Raw genomic sequence first — 12,240 nt, 5'->3', positions numbered from 1 at the left:
CCCACATGGCTTATCAGCAGGGATACATTTTTTGTCTCAGAGGCAGAGCTATTACATTTTTGTTACATTTTGTAATAAAAGAGTATTTCTTGTATATTAATATATAATTTACCATCTATAAATGTAATTAATGTTAACAAATTATACATCTTTTCAAAGGTTTAAGGGTTCAACATTGATATCCGATCTCTGTTTCACGATAGCAATGCTCCAGAAACAGCAATTTAGTTATTTGTGCCAGGAATACAAATGAAAACATGCAATATTAAAACGGGACTTCATACCTTTTATTATGAAATTGTGATCGCCAGATGAATCCAGTTCAACACACTTGGGTCAATTATCCATGAGAAGCGTTCTTTGAAAAACATCCAGTAGCACTTTTTGTCCATAAAAGTGATAAATCTGAGAAATATTGATATATTCTCCATTGTTTACATGAGATCTCACCTGAAAGAATTACCCTTCGTCATTATTCTTCAACAAACTGCAATCTGAGCAGCATTTATGTTGTAAAACTGTATATTATCTAATATATTAGAGTCTCGTAAACAAAACGAGCTTGTCTCCAAAGTCTATTTTAAAAAATACAGTGTAGTTTTATTCATAATAGCCAAGAAGTGCAGTCAGATTTTGTGTCCTCTTGAAAGGCGGAGCCCTAATTTTACTCTGTACGCTTCCAGCGATTTTACAGAGATAAAAGCTTGCAGGAACCTCATCTTCAAATTTGAAAAAATTCTTTAGACTTGTGGCTTTGAGAACATTGTATTTCTCGGTTGTCTTAGTACTTTTATTATTGTTTGTTTTTTGTTTTTCTTTATTATAAAAACATGTTCAGCACAAAATATTTCCATTTACTATAAACTTCAGCTTCTATAACTTTAAAAAATAACAACATATATTAATTCTGCCCAAAGTGTCTTCTTTCAAAAGATACTACAACTTTGTCCATACTCCAAAGGTATACTCCAGTAAATACAACCATTTAAGTTCAGGTATGTCATTTTCATGGTTTGTGCTCAAAAAGGGGATGCGTATCAACAGGTTAAATGTAAGCAGAGTGACGTCACCACGAGTGCGAGCAATTGCGTATCAACAAGTTAATATGCACTGTTGAACTGTCAAATCTTTTAAGTCGGGAGGATGTGATTTGAATGGTCAGGTTAGTGCAGGATTTTAATTGAATGAGCTGAATTTCTATTACAGGTGGAGGAGCAGGCAGGTGATCGTGGTATCTGTGCCAGGGCTCTATATGACTACCAGGCTGGTGAGTACTGCTTGGGGTGAATGCTAGTTTGTGCCTTTTTATACAATGCACACCCAGGTATACCTGATAAACCGCTTATTCTAAATATACAAAGATATGAACATTACTGTCTCACAATTCTCTCCTTACCATTAATAATAATACTGCATCCAATAGTTTCATAAATGTATTAATTCTCAATCATGCCTTGATGCTTGATAATTAAAAATAAAAAACATACGTCAGTCCTATTGGTTTATGTTCACTTCTTTTAATGCGTTTAAAAAAAACCTTTAGCTCCTCGCTACTAAAATGTGTGTTTTAGGGATGGGCGATATGACCAAAATCCTATTTCACGGCATGAGTGCCCTTCCGGCCCCGAATCTGGGAGGGGACATGGGGAGGGAAACAACAACAATAATAATTAAAAACACAGGGTACTCACTGTAACAGTGAAGTACCCCCCCCCCCCCCAAAAAAACAGTTGTGTTTAAAAAAGAGGGAAAAGCCGATGCTTAGTGCCAGTGGTAGAGAGAGAAAATAAATAAAACACTTACTCGCTGGTTCTGCGATATGCCATAGCTTGGTACTCGGCCACTCCTCCACCCTCTAATGGATGACAGCCACACCTCCACGGGTTCTCGGGGAACAGAAGGGGTCTCTTCCGCACCTGGCAGCCCCTCCCCACTCGCAGCCAGCAGTCGTCACGACCCTGCCACATTTAACGGCTGGTAGGTGTCTCCCCCTGGCAGCGGCCCTGACCACTCCAGGCAGTTGGCTAGGAGCCCCTTCTCCCGGGGCTCCTCCGTTCCCCGGGAGATGGCCATGGCTGCTCCGTCATGATTAGGGACCGAGTGTGTAGCATCACGACCCGGCCCCGCCCTCCACCTTTCCACAGCAAGTTAAATCTTTTTTATTGCAACTATTTTTTTAGCATTGTCTGACTTTTAATCTCTCCACATCACCTCACAAATATGGTAATTCTCAATAGGTTGTACTGTTGTATACATGGGTATTGATTGTTCGGCTGACAAAACATTGAAAATACATCTTTCTAAATATTTCCAGTGGCCAAAAATATAATTCTCATCAAGTCCTATTAAATATGGCATCCTACCCAATTAAGGTCCATAGCAAGACTGCAGCTTCTTTCTTTACTATCCAGTCTAAAGGCCTATTCACACCAAATTCATGTCTAATTTGAGAGGCGAACTGCTGACAAAACGTCTATTTACACTGAGACTGAGACACAAATAAAATTACAAATAAATTCACCGAGTACAGTGGACGACAGTGTTCTACAAACATTTCTTCTGGTGGAGTGATCTTTAAACATTCAGCTGTCAATGCAAAAGATACTGTAAATATATTGAATGCAGTTAAGGCATTTATTTACCACAGTGCACAATGCAATGAATGGAATAGAACGCAGATGCCTCTAGATATTATTTGACACAGTGTTTTTAAACACGGCACTTCTACGCAAGACGCCTAAAAACAGCATAAAGTGGTGAAATAGTGAAAGTTGTCCATCTGTATCTACATTAATCTGGATACATTTGACAATGGCGTTTTCGAAGCCGTTTTCTAGCATTTTCCAAAAGTTGCTTATCCACACAAAATTATAAAAATGCTTGAATCGTTCCATGTACGGTCTGAAACACAATTGTCTGTGTTACATATGTCGCTTGACCGCAATTATGAGTAAACTTCCTGTCGCTTTGAAGAAAAACTGTGTAAAGGTTGAACAAAGTAACATTTATCTTTAACAATGCTATCAAAGTGAATAACAGGCACAACAGCACTGCTACAACATGGACCACCATCTTCATTGTTTTGAGTTAAATGGATCACATGACTGCATCACAAGAAAAGACATCACTGTCCACACCTCAACGCCAAGATGGAGTTAGTCAAATGTATCCACTTGAGAAAGCGTTTTCAAAAATCTCAGTTTTTGCAGTCAAAAACACAGTCTCTGTTTGGACTGAAGACCAAAACGTAGAGAAAAAGATGAAAGAAATAGTATTAGTGTGGCAAGGCCTGAACATATGGATCCAAAAAAAAAAAATTCTGTAAATATATTCTAAATCTGGTCTGTTTAGTTTAGATATCTGCTTTCAATTTGGTTGTTTAAACTGAGGTTGTGAAAGGTCATGGTGCTATGCGTTAACTCTGCATTTGTGTTTGTCTTCTCAGCTGATGACACCGAGATCTCATTTGACCCTGATGATATCATTGCTGGCATTGAGATGATTGATGAAGGATGGTGGAGAGGATACAGCCCCGACGGACACTTTGGAATGTTCCCGGCTAATTACGTCGAACTTATCCAATAAAGTCCAACATATGCCCCCAATCAGAGTCGGGCTACATCAATTTGCCCTGCGAAGATTACAAAAATCTCTGGCCTTCTGAACAAAATGGGTCCAGTATACTTGACTTAAGAGACTTTAACTTAAATCATGGACCAAAAGATTGGAAATCAGGGGGTATTTCAAATCTCAGAACAATATTCCATACTGTATTGGTAGTTTTCGTTTGGTAATTTTATTTTATTTCAAGTGGTCCACAAATTGTACAAAATAATACTCAGACCCTTTGATTTCAAGTATGCTGGCAGATTCCCCATAAGAGACAATCCAGGAATCTGGCTGTGTCATTCATGTCCCTTGGAATACTGAATGGTTAAAATTGATAAGTGCTTGTGGTGATATTCCTGTGACACTGATGTATTCTTTTTGTACCTTTTTTCCTTTTGAACATTTCAAACGATTGGATTTCAACAAGCTGCAACTTTTAAATGAAAAAAATAAATAAAAAACATTGTTTGGTGCAGCAACGTATAGTAGTTGGAACGTAATGCTCCTGTTTTGCGTTGTTTTTTTGCCTTTTCTCCACAAGACAGAGTCTGACTGCCTTGCTTTCTTGGGGAATATAGCACAAATGATTTGCTGCAATAAAGTTTACTGAGGTTGGACTGAAAATAGAGTATATTTGCTGTGCTCTATATTTCCAGATTTAGCAAGCAACTCTATTCTTTATTTTCTTGAAGTGATGACATCAAGAGTGATTTAAGATCAGTCGGTGACCGGGGTGGGAATAACTTTGAGACCTCTGTACCACAGCTTTCTCGTCTACTCCGAAATGTGGAGACTATTAATACTGTGATTTTCTTTTCTTTTTTTAAGGTTTCAGGGAACCATAATTTTTTCATCATCTTGCCTTTGGGTCACAGATAAAAATATAGAGTTCACCCTACAAATCCAAATTCTGATATTTACTCAACTCAATTTTGTTCCAAATCCATATTACTTTTTTCCAAGGGACACAAAAGGAGATGTTAAGTAGAATGGCAGCCTCAGTCACCTTCACTTTCATTGTATAGAAAAAAAGATGCAAAGAAAGTGAATGGTGACTGTCATTCGGGTTTGGGATGACATGAGGATCAGTAAACGGTGACAGAATATTAAGCCTGCAAGTCCAGGCTGTCTGTGCATTTAGACAGTGATGCCTTTTGGGTGGATTAACTGAGGCTCAAAGAAACTGTTAACATCAGATTTATTTTGAATTTGCATTGTTTTACTATTCACACTCACACTTTTGCTGTCTGTGCTGTGCCAATAGGAGAGTGAAAGTAATTTTGAGGACATTTTCAAGGTTTCATTTTTAACATTTCAAAGTCATTCAACAGTGATGTAGTTCATGTAGTCATTGTGAATATCTAACAAGTCTGGATAATGTTGTGACCTTAATTAAAAGAATAAATAAAGAGTTTTAAAAGAGAATGCAAGTTGTTAATTTGTTTTTTCCTAGAGGAAAGAAGATTTGTTTTAAATATTGTTACTAATTCCAGTGGCGGAGCTAGGGGGTGGCTGGGGCCACCATGGACTGAAGCCTGGCCACCCCACTCGCAATTGCCGTTTGTGAGCACAAGACTTACCGTGGATATAAAAAGTCTACACACCCCTGTTAAAATGCCAGGTTCTTGTGATGTAAAAGAATGAGACCAAGCTAAATCATGTCAGAACTTTTTCCACCTTTAATGTGACCTATAACGTGAACAATTCAATTGAAAAACAAACTGAAATCTTTGAGGGGAAAAAATAAAAAAACTCACAATAACCTGGTTGCATAAGTGTGCACACCCTTAAACTAATACTTTGTTGAAGCATCTTTTGATTTTATTACAGCACTCAGTCTTTTTGGGTAGGAGTCTGTTAGCATGGCACATCTTGACGTGGCAATATTTGCCTACTCTTCTTTGCAAAAGCGCTCCAAATCTCCTGTGCACAGCCCTCTTCAGATCACCCCACAGATGTTCAATTGGATTCAGGGCTGGGTTCTGGCTGGGCCATTCCAAAACGTTAATCTTCTTCTGGTGAACCAATGCTTTTGTGGATTTGGATGTGTGCTTTGGGTCCTTGTCGTGCTGAAAGGTGAACTTTCTCTTCATCTTCAGCCTTCTAACGGACACCTGAAGGTTTTGTGCCAAAATTGCCTGGTATTTGGAACTGTTCATAATTCCCTCCACCCTGACTAAGGCCCCAGTCCCAGCTGAAGAAAAACAGCCCCAAAGCATGATGCTGCCACCACCATGCTTCACTGTGGGTATGGTGTTCTTTGGGTGATGTGCAGTGTTGTTTATGTGCCAAAAATACCTTTTGGAATTATGGCCAAAAAGTTAAACCTTGGTTTCATCAGACCATAACACATTTTCCCACGTGCTTTTGGGAGACTTGATGTTTGATTTTTCAAACTTCAGCCAGGCTTGGATGTTTTTCTTTGTAAGAAAAGGCTTCTGTCTTGCCACCATAGCCCATTCATATGAAGAATACGGGAGGTTGTTGTCACATGTTGCACACAGCCAATACTTGCCAGAAATTCCTGCAGTTCCTTTAATGTTGCTGTATGCCTCTTGGAAGCCTCCCTGACCAGTTTTCTTCTCGTCTTTTCATCAATTTTGGTGGGACGTCCAGTTCTTGGTAATGTCTCTGTTGTGCCATATTTTCTCCACTTGATGATGACTGTCTTCACTGTGTTTCATGGTATATCTAATGCTTTGGAAATTCTTTTGTACCCTTCTCCTGACTGATATCTTTCAACAATGAGATCCCTCTGATGCTTTTGAAGCTCTCTGCGGACCATGGCTTTTGCTCTGAGATGCAACTAAGAAAATGTCAAACAGCTGAACTTTATTTGTGATTAATCAGTCACTTTAAATGATGGCAGGTATGTAATGAGTCAAGTCAAGTGGTATTTATTGTCGTTTCAACCATATACAGTTAGTAAAGTACACAGCGAAACGAGACCACGTTCCTCCAGGACCATGGTGCTACATAAAAACAACATAGGACAAACACAGAACCACATGAGACTACACAACTAAATAAAATACCTATATAAAGTGCACGTGCAAAAAGTACGGGACAGTAAAATACATTTCTAACAATGAACAGGACAATAGGCACAGTGAGAGACAGTGCAGCGCCGATCAGTACACAGTAGTGCAAAAAGATGACAGTTTCTAAAAACGTAAACCTAAAATACTATGAGATAGTGTTCTAGGAGGCAGGAGGGTAAAGAGTTTGCGTGAGGGGTGTGTGGGGTCGTCCACAATGCTGGTTGCTTTGCTGATACAGTGTTTTTTGTAAATGTCTTTGATGGAGGGAAGAGAGACCCCGATGATCTTCTCAGCTGTCCTCACTCTCCTCTGCAGGGCTTTGCAGTCTGAAACAGTGCAAGTCCCAAACCAGGCAGTGATGCAGCTGCTCAGGATGCTCTCAATAGTCCCTCTATAGCAGTGGTTCTCAACTGGTGGGGTGCGCCCCCGGACACTCTCCCGGGGGGGCGCGAGTAGGCTACCATGGAAGGGAAAAAAAAAATGGGAAAAAAAATTTTTGGGCACATTTTTTTTATCACTAAACTACTGTCATAAAAAGTTATAGTTTTGTATATACATAACTCCTGAACAAAAATTCAAATGTGTTTGGACTGATTTAAAAAAAAAAGTTTTGAACAAATTTGATTGGTTTGTCGATAGTGACCGCAAATGCAGGTGATAAGCATAAGCGGTTTCATTAAGCGAGTCATTGAGTCTTCATTCAAACGATTCGTTCAAACGGCCGATTCATCAAGAATGAGACAGATGTTTGTGAATGGGTCATTGAATCTTTGACTCAACCAATTCGTTCACAACACTGAATCATTCAAAACACGATTGAATATTGCTGTGAGATGCGCTATGGCTATGCTGTGATCTTTGTTTGGATTCATCGGATCTATTTTCGCTGCTAAAATAGACCAAAACAGTCATTATTTCGTCTAAAATGTAAGTGACTTAATATTATTAACTTGTTTGTTGAACTGTCATATGAAATCAGTGTCACATTTTCAATCGTGAGGTGATGGTAAATTAAGTGATGGTCAATTGTCAGCTCTCTTGGTCGTCAGGTCGTGTGATGTATGTTGCTGAACTGTATTCAAATGTTATAAATATAAAAACACCACATTTTGAAATTTAACTGCAGTATGTCAATTTAGTTTATTTGTGTGTGCTGCGCTCACAGACTTTAGAAAACGGCGCTCATTTGTTTGATTTCAACCTGTCTTTGCAAGGCCGCGAAACTCATATTTTGCTCCTTGCAGACAAAGTGCACGCCTTCACACAAAAACTAGACCTCTGGCATGGCCGCATCAGTCGAGGGAACTGCGACATGTTCCCCAGCCTTGCAGACTTTATCACTGATGCAGGCACGTCACACGATTTCTCCTCCCTATTTCAATCAGCGTCTGAGCACCTGTCAGCAATGAGAAAACAATTTGTGACCTACTTTAAAGAGGATTATCGCTCTTTTGCGTGGGTTCGAGGTCCGTTTGTGTGCACAGCAAACGAGCTATCAATTGATATGCAGGAACAGCTTATTGAGCTGAAGTGTGACAGTAGACTGAAGGAACTCTTTAGCTCCTGCCCTCTTTCGTCATTCTGGGCAGCATTGATGCAGGAATACCCTGAACTCTGTGACGTCGCCTTGAAGATTCTCCTTCCTTTCGCTTCGACATATTTGTGTGAGGCAGGATTCTCAAAAATGACTGCACTCAAAACGAAATACCGCAATCTTGCACAAATCGAGGATGATTTGAGGCTATGTTTATCAAACATTGAGCCAAGAATTGAGGATCTTTGCAAGGCAAAGCAGGCTCAGGTCTCACATTAACATCACCTACCAGCAAGCTTCTGTAAAAATGCAGATGATGCCTACTATTAGGCCTAGTAATAATAACAATAATAAAGCATAAATTAATATCAGAGGTCTGGTGCCAATTCCCAATTATAGCAATAGCCTAGTAATGATAATAGGCCTACTGATGATGATAATAATAATAATAATAATAATAATAATAACAACAACAATAAAGCATGTAACCTCATATAATTATATAGCAATATCTACTACTACTCATAATAATAATAATAATAATAATAATGCCTGCAAGCTCACATTAGAAGTCTGGTGCTACTGCCAATTATTATAATAATAACAATAATAATAACAACAATAAAGCATGGGGCGGGGCGGGGGGCACTGGGGCCCCAACTGCAATGAACCAGCTTTGGGGGGGCCCAGATTGCAAAAGGTTGAGAACCCCTGCTCTATAGAATGTAGTGAGGGTGGGGGGTGGGAGATGTGCTTTCGGCAGCCTTCGAAGAAAGTAGAGACACTGCTGGGCTTTCTTGGTGAGGGACCAGGTGAGGTTCTTCGCCAGGTGAACGCCAAGGAATTTGGTGCTCTTGACGATCTCCACAGAGGAGCTGTCGATGTTCAGCGGAGAGTGTTCATCTTGTGCTCTCCTAAAGTCAACAACCATCTCTTTTGTTTTGTCGACATTCAGGGACAGGTTGTTGGCTCTATACCAGTCCGTTAGCCGCAGCACTTCCTCTTTGTATCCTGACTCGTCATTCTTGATGATGAGACCCACCACGGTCGTGTCATCTGCGAACTTGACACTGTGGTTCGAGTTGTGCATTGCTGCACAGTCGTGAGTCAGCAGAGTGAACAGCAGTGGACTGAGCACACAGCCCTGGGGGGCCCAGTGCTCAGTGTGGTGGTGGTGGTGGAGATGCTGTTCCCGATCAGGACTGACTGAGATCTCCCAGTCAGGAAGTCCAGGATCCAGTTGCAGAGGGAGGTGTCCAGGCCCAGCAGGTTCAGCTTTCCAATGACTTCTATTTAACATGAGTTTGAATGTGATTGGTTAATTCTGAACACAGCCACATCCCCAGTTATAAGAGGGTGTGCACACTTATGCAACCAGGTTATTGTAAGGTTTTTCATTTTTCCCCCACGAAGATTTCAGTTTGTTTTTCAATTGAATTGTTCACATTATAGGTCACATTAAAAGTGGAAAAAGTTCTGACATGATTTATCTTTGTCTCATTCTTTTACATCACAAAAACCTGGCATTTTAACAGGGGTGTGTAGACTTTTTATATCCACTGTAACATGTACTACCTGAAAATTTCTGTGCCACCACAGACTGATCGCTGGCCCCTGCCCGGCCACCCCCTGCCCGGCCACCCCTGTGAAAAACTCCTGCCTCTGCCCCTGACTAGCCAAATACGTTTAATACAGAGGCTGGGGTCAAAACAGGTTAATAAGATGCCTATGATGTCACGTTGCTTTACAGCAAGGATTAGAAATAATCTAGTTTGTCTTGATAATGCTACTTTTATAATATGTAATATTTATGGCCACAATTTAAGTTCTGCCAACAAGAGTCTTATTTCGTCATTACAGGGTAGAATTGAAGCTTTAAAAAATAAATATCAACAGGCATTTATTATTATTGCTGGAGACTTTAATGTTGTTTTAGATAATTCAGTTGACAGATTTCCTGCTAAAATGGGCCTCAGTAATAACATTATTTGTAACTTGTGTGACCATCTCCATATTGCAGATGCATGGCGCTACTATCATCCAGATGTTAAGGAATTTACATGGCGTAATAAATTGCTAACTTCTAAATCTAGAATAGATTTTTTCTGATTTCTCAACAGATACTGCAATATGTGTTTGATGTTAGTCACCATTATGCTCCATTCTCGGACCACTTAGTAATTAAGTTGAATTTGCAAACAAAACAAAGGAAGAATACCTTGCGTGGTTATTGGAAGATGAACAATACTCTGCTAAAAGATAAAATATTTAATGATCAGATCAAGGGATTAGTTAAACAAATATTTTTAAAAAATGAGCTTGAGTCACATGATGCTAATTGGGAATTTTTTAAATATAAAGCTCGATCACTATCTATTAATAGAGCTAAGGCCCTTAAAGTGGTTAATGCTGATAAAGAAGCTAACTTGTTAAGCAACATTAATAACTTAATCAAAAAAGAGAATCTCTCTGTTACAGAAATTAGTCAGTTAAAAACCATGCAATTAGAATTAGACCAGATATATATTAAAATAGTTAATGGTGCCTTCGTTAGGTCCAGGGCGAGATGGATTGAGGAGGGAGAGAAAAATACAAGCTTTTTCTTTTCACTCGAGAAAAGGAATTTTAAAAGGAAAAGCATTTTTGCTTTGCAAATTAAAAATTCTGTTTCAAAACACCCTGAAGAAATAGAGAATTTTGTCACAAATTTTTATAGAAACTTATACTCCTCTGATTTTCAAGCAAACCAAAGTGATTCATACCTACATCAAATTAAGAACTATATACCGCAAATTAGTGATGAATTTAAGTTATTATGTGAGGCGCCTGTTTCATTAATTGAAATTAGGGATGCAATGAAATCGATGAAAAAAGGGAAGTCAGCCTGGTTGCGATGGCCTCACTTTAGAATTCTTTATACACTTCTGGGGAATTTTAGAGCAACCCTTTTTTTAATGCTTCAAGAATGTATAAAATCTGGAGCGATGATTCCCACTATGAAACAAGGAGTGATATCTCTTATTCCCAAACCAGACAAAGATGTAACTTTAATTGATAATTGGCTCCTATTACACTTTTAAATTTTGATTATAAATTATTTGCTTCTATATTTGCTAAGAGATTAAAACAACATTTACATCACATCATTAATGAAACACAGACCGGCTTTATGAAAGGACGTCATATTAGCTGTAATACTCGTCTTGTTCTGGATCTTATTGATTACAAAGAAGAAATTGAGTCTGATGCAATCATCTTATTCCTTGACTTTTACAAGGCTTTCGACACTGTAGAGCACCAGTTCCTTATAAGCTCTTTAAGGGCCTTTGGATTCCCATCCAGTTTTATTAATGTTGTCCAAATGTTGTACAAAGATATTGATAGCTGTATCATTTTAAATTCACGAACATCACCTAGGTTTCCTATTCTTCGCGGTATAAGACAGGGTTGCCCTTTAAGCCCATTGTTATTTTTAATGGTTGTAGAAACATTATCCATTGATATTTTACGTAATGATAACTTTTTTGGTCTTAGTGTCTTTAACAGAGAGATTCAGTATTTCACAATTAGCAGATGATACTACTTTATTCTTAAAAAATAAAGAGCAAGTTTCTCCAGTATTATCTACAATCAATGCCTTCTCTAATGCTTCTGGACTCAAACTTAATTTATCCAAGTGTGAAATGATGTGCTTATTTGACAATGTAGAATCTGAAATTGAAAATATACCAGTTAAAAATGAAGTGAAATATTTGGGGATTCATATAACGAAAAATTTAATTAGTAGACAGTTTCTGAATTTTTCTTCACGTTTGTCCAAAACTACATTTATTTTTAATAGTTGGCTACAAAGAGATCTGTCAATTTTAGGCAGAGTCTTTTTATCCAAAGCAGAGGGATTATCCAGGTTTGTGTACCCTTCCCTGTCTTTAGCTGTAGATAATCACACTTCCAAAAATATTGATACAATTTTTCTTGATTTTGTTTGGAATAATAAATCTCACAAATTGAAGAAATATATTTTAGCAAACAAAAGAAGTGAGGGTGGTCTTGAAG

At 38.6% G+C, this 12,240-nt stretch overlaps 1 protein-coding gene across 2 annotated transcripts in view; it reads left to right on the top strand.

Moving 5' to 3' along the window:
- dbnlb (drebrin-like b) overlaps positions 1-5,028 on the top strand; it is a 36,143-nt gene extending 31,115 nt beyond the window's left edge. For both annotated transcript variants that reach the window (XM_052094539.1, XM_052094540.1), the window contains exons 12-13: positions 1,207-1,267; positions 3,446-5,028. In XM_052094539.1, the coding sequence (XP_051950499.1) occupies positions 1,207-1,267; positions 3,446-3,585 (201 nt within the window). In that variant the 3' untranslated portion in view covers positions 3,586-5,028. The remainder of the gene's footprint in view (positions 1-1,206; positions 1,268-3,445) is intronic.
- The last annotated feature ends 7,212 nt before the right edge of the window (positions 5,029-12,240 follow it).

This window comes from Xyrauchen texanus, chromosome 27 (genome assembly GCF_025860055.1).
Source record: "Xyrauchen texanus isolate HMW12.3.18 chromosome 27, RBS_HiC_50CHRs, whole genome shotgun sequence".
NCBI lineage: Eukaryota > Metazoa > Chordata > Actinopteri > Cypriniformes > Catostomidae > Xyrauchen > Xyrauchen texanus.
Note: the sequence above shows the minus strand (reverse complement) of the source record. Positions and strands in the feature narration are given on the sequence as shown.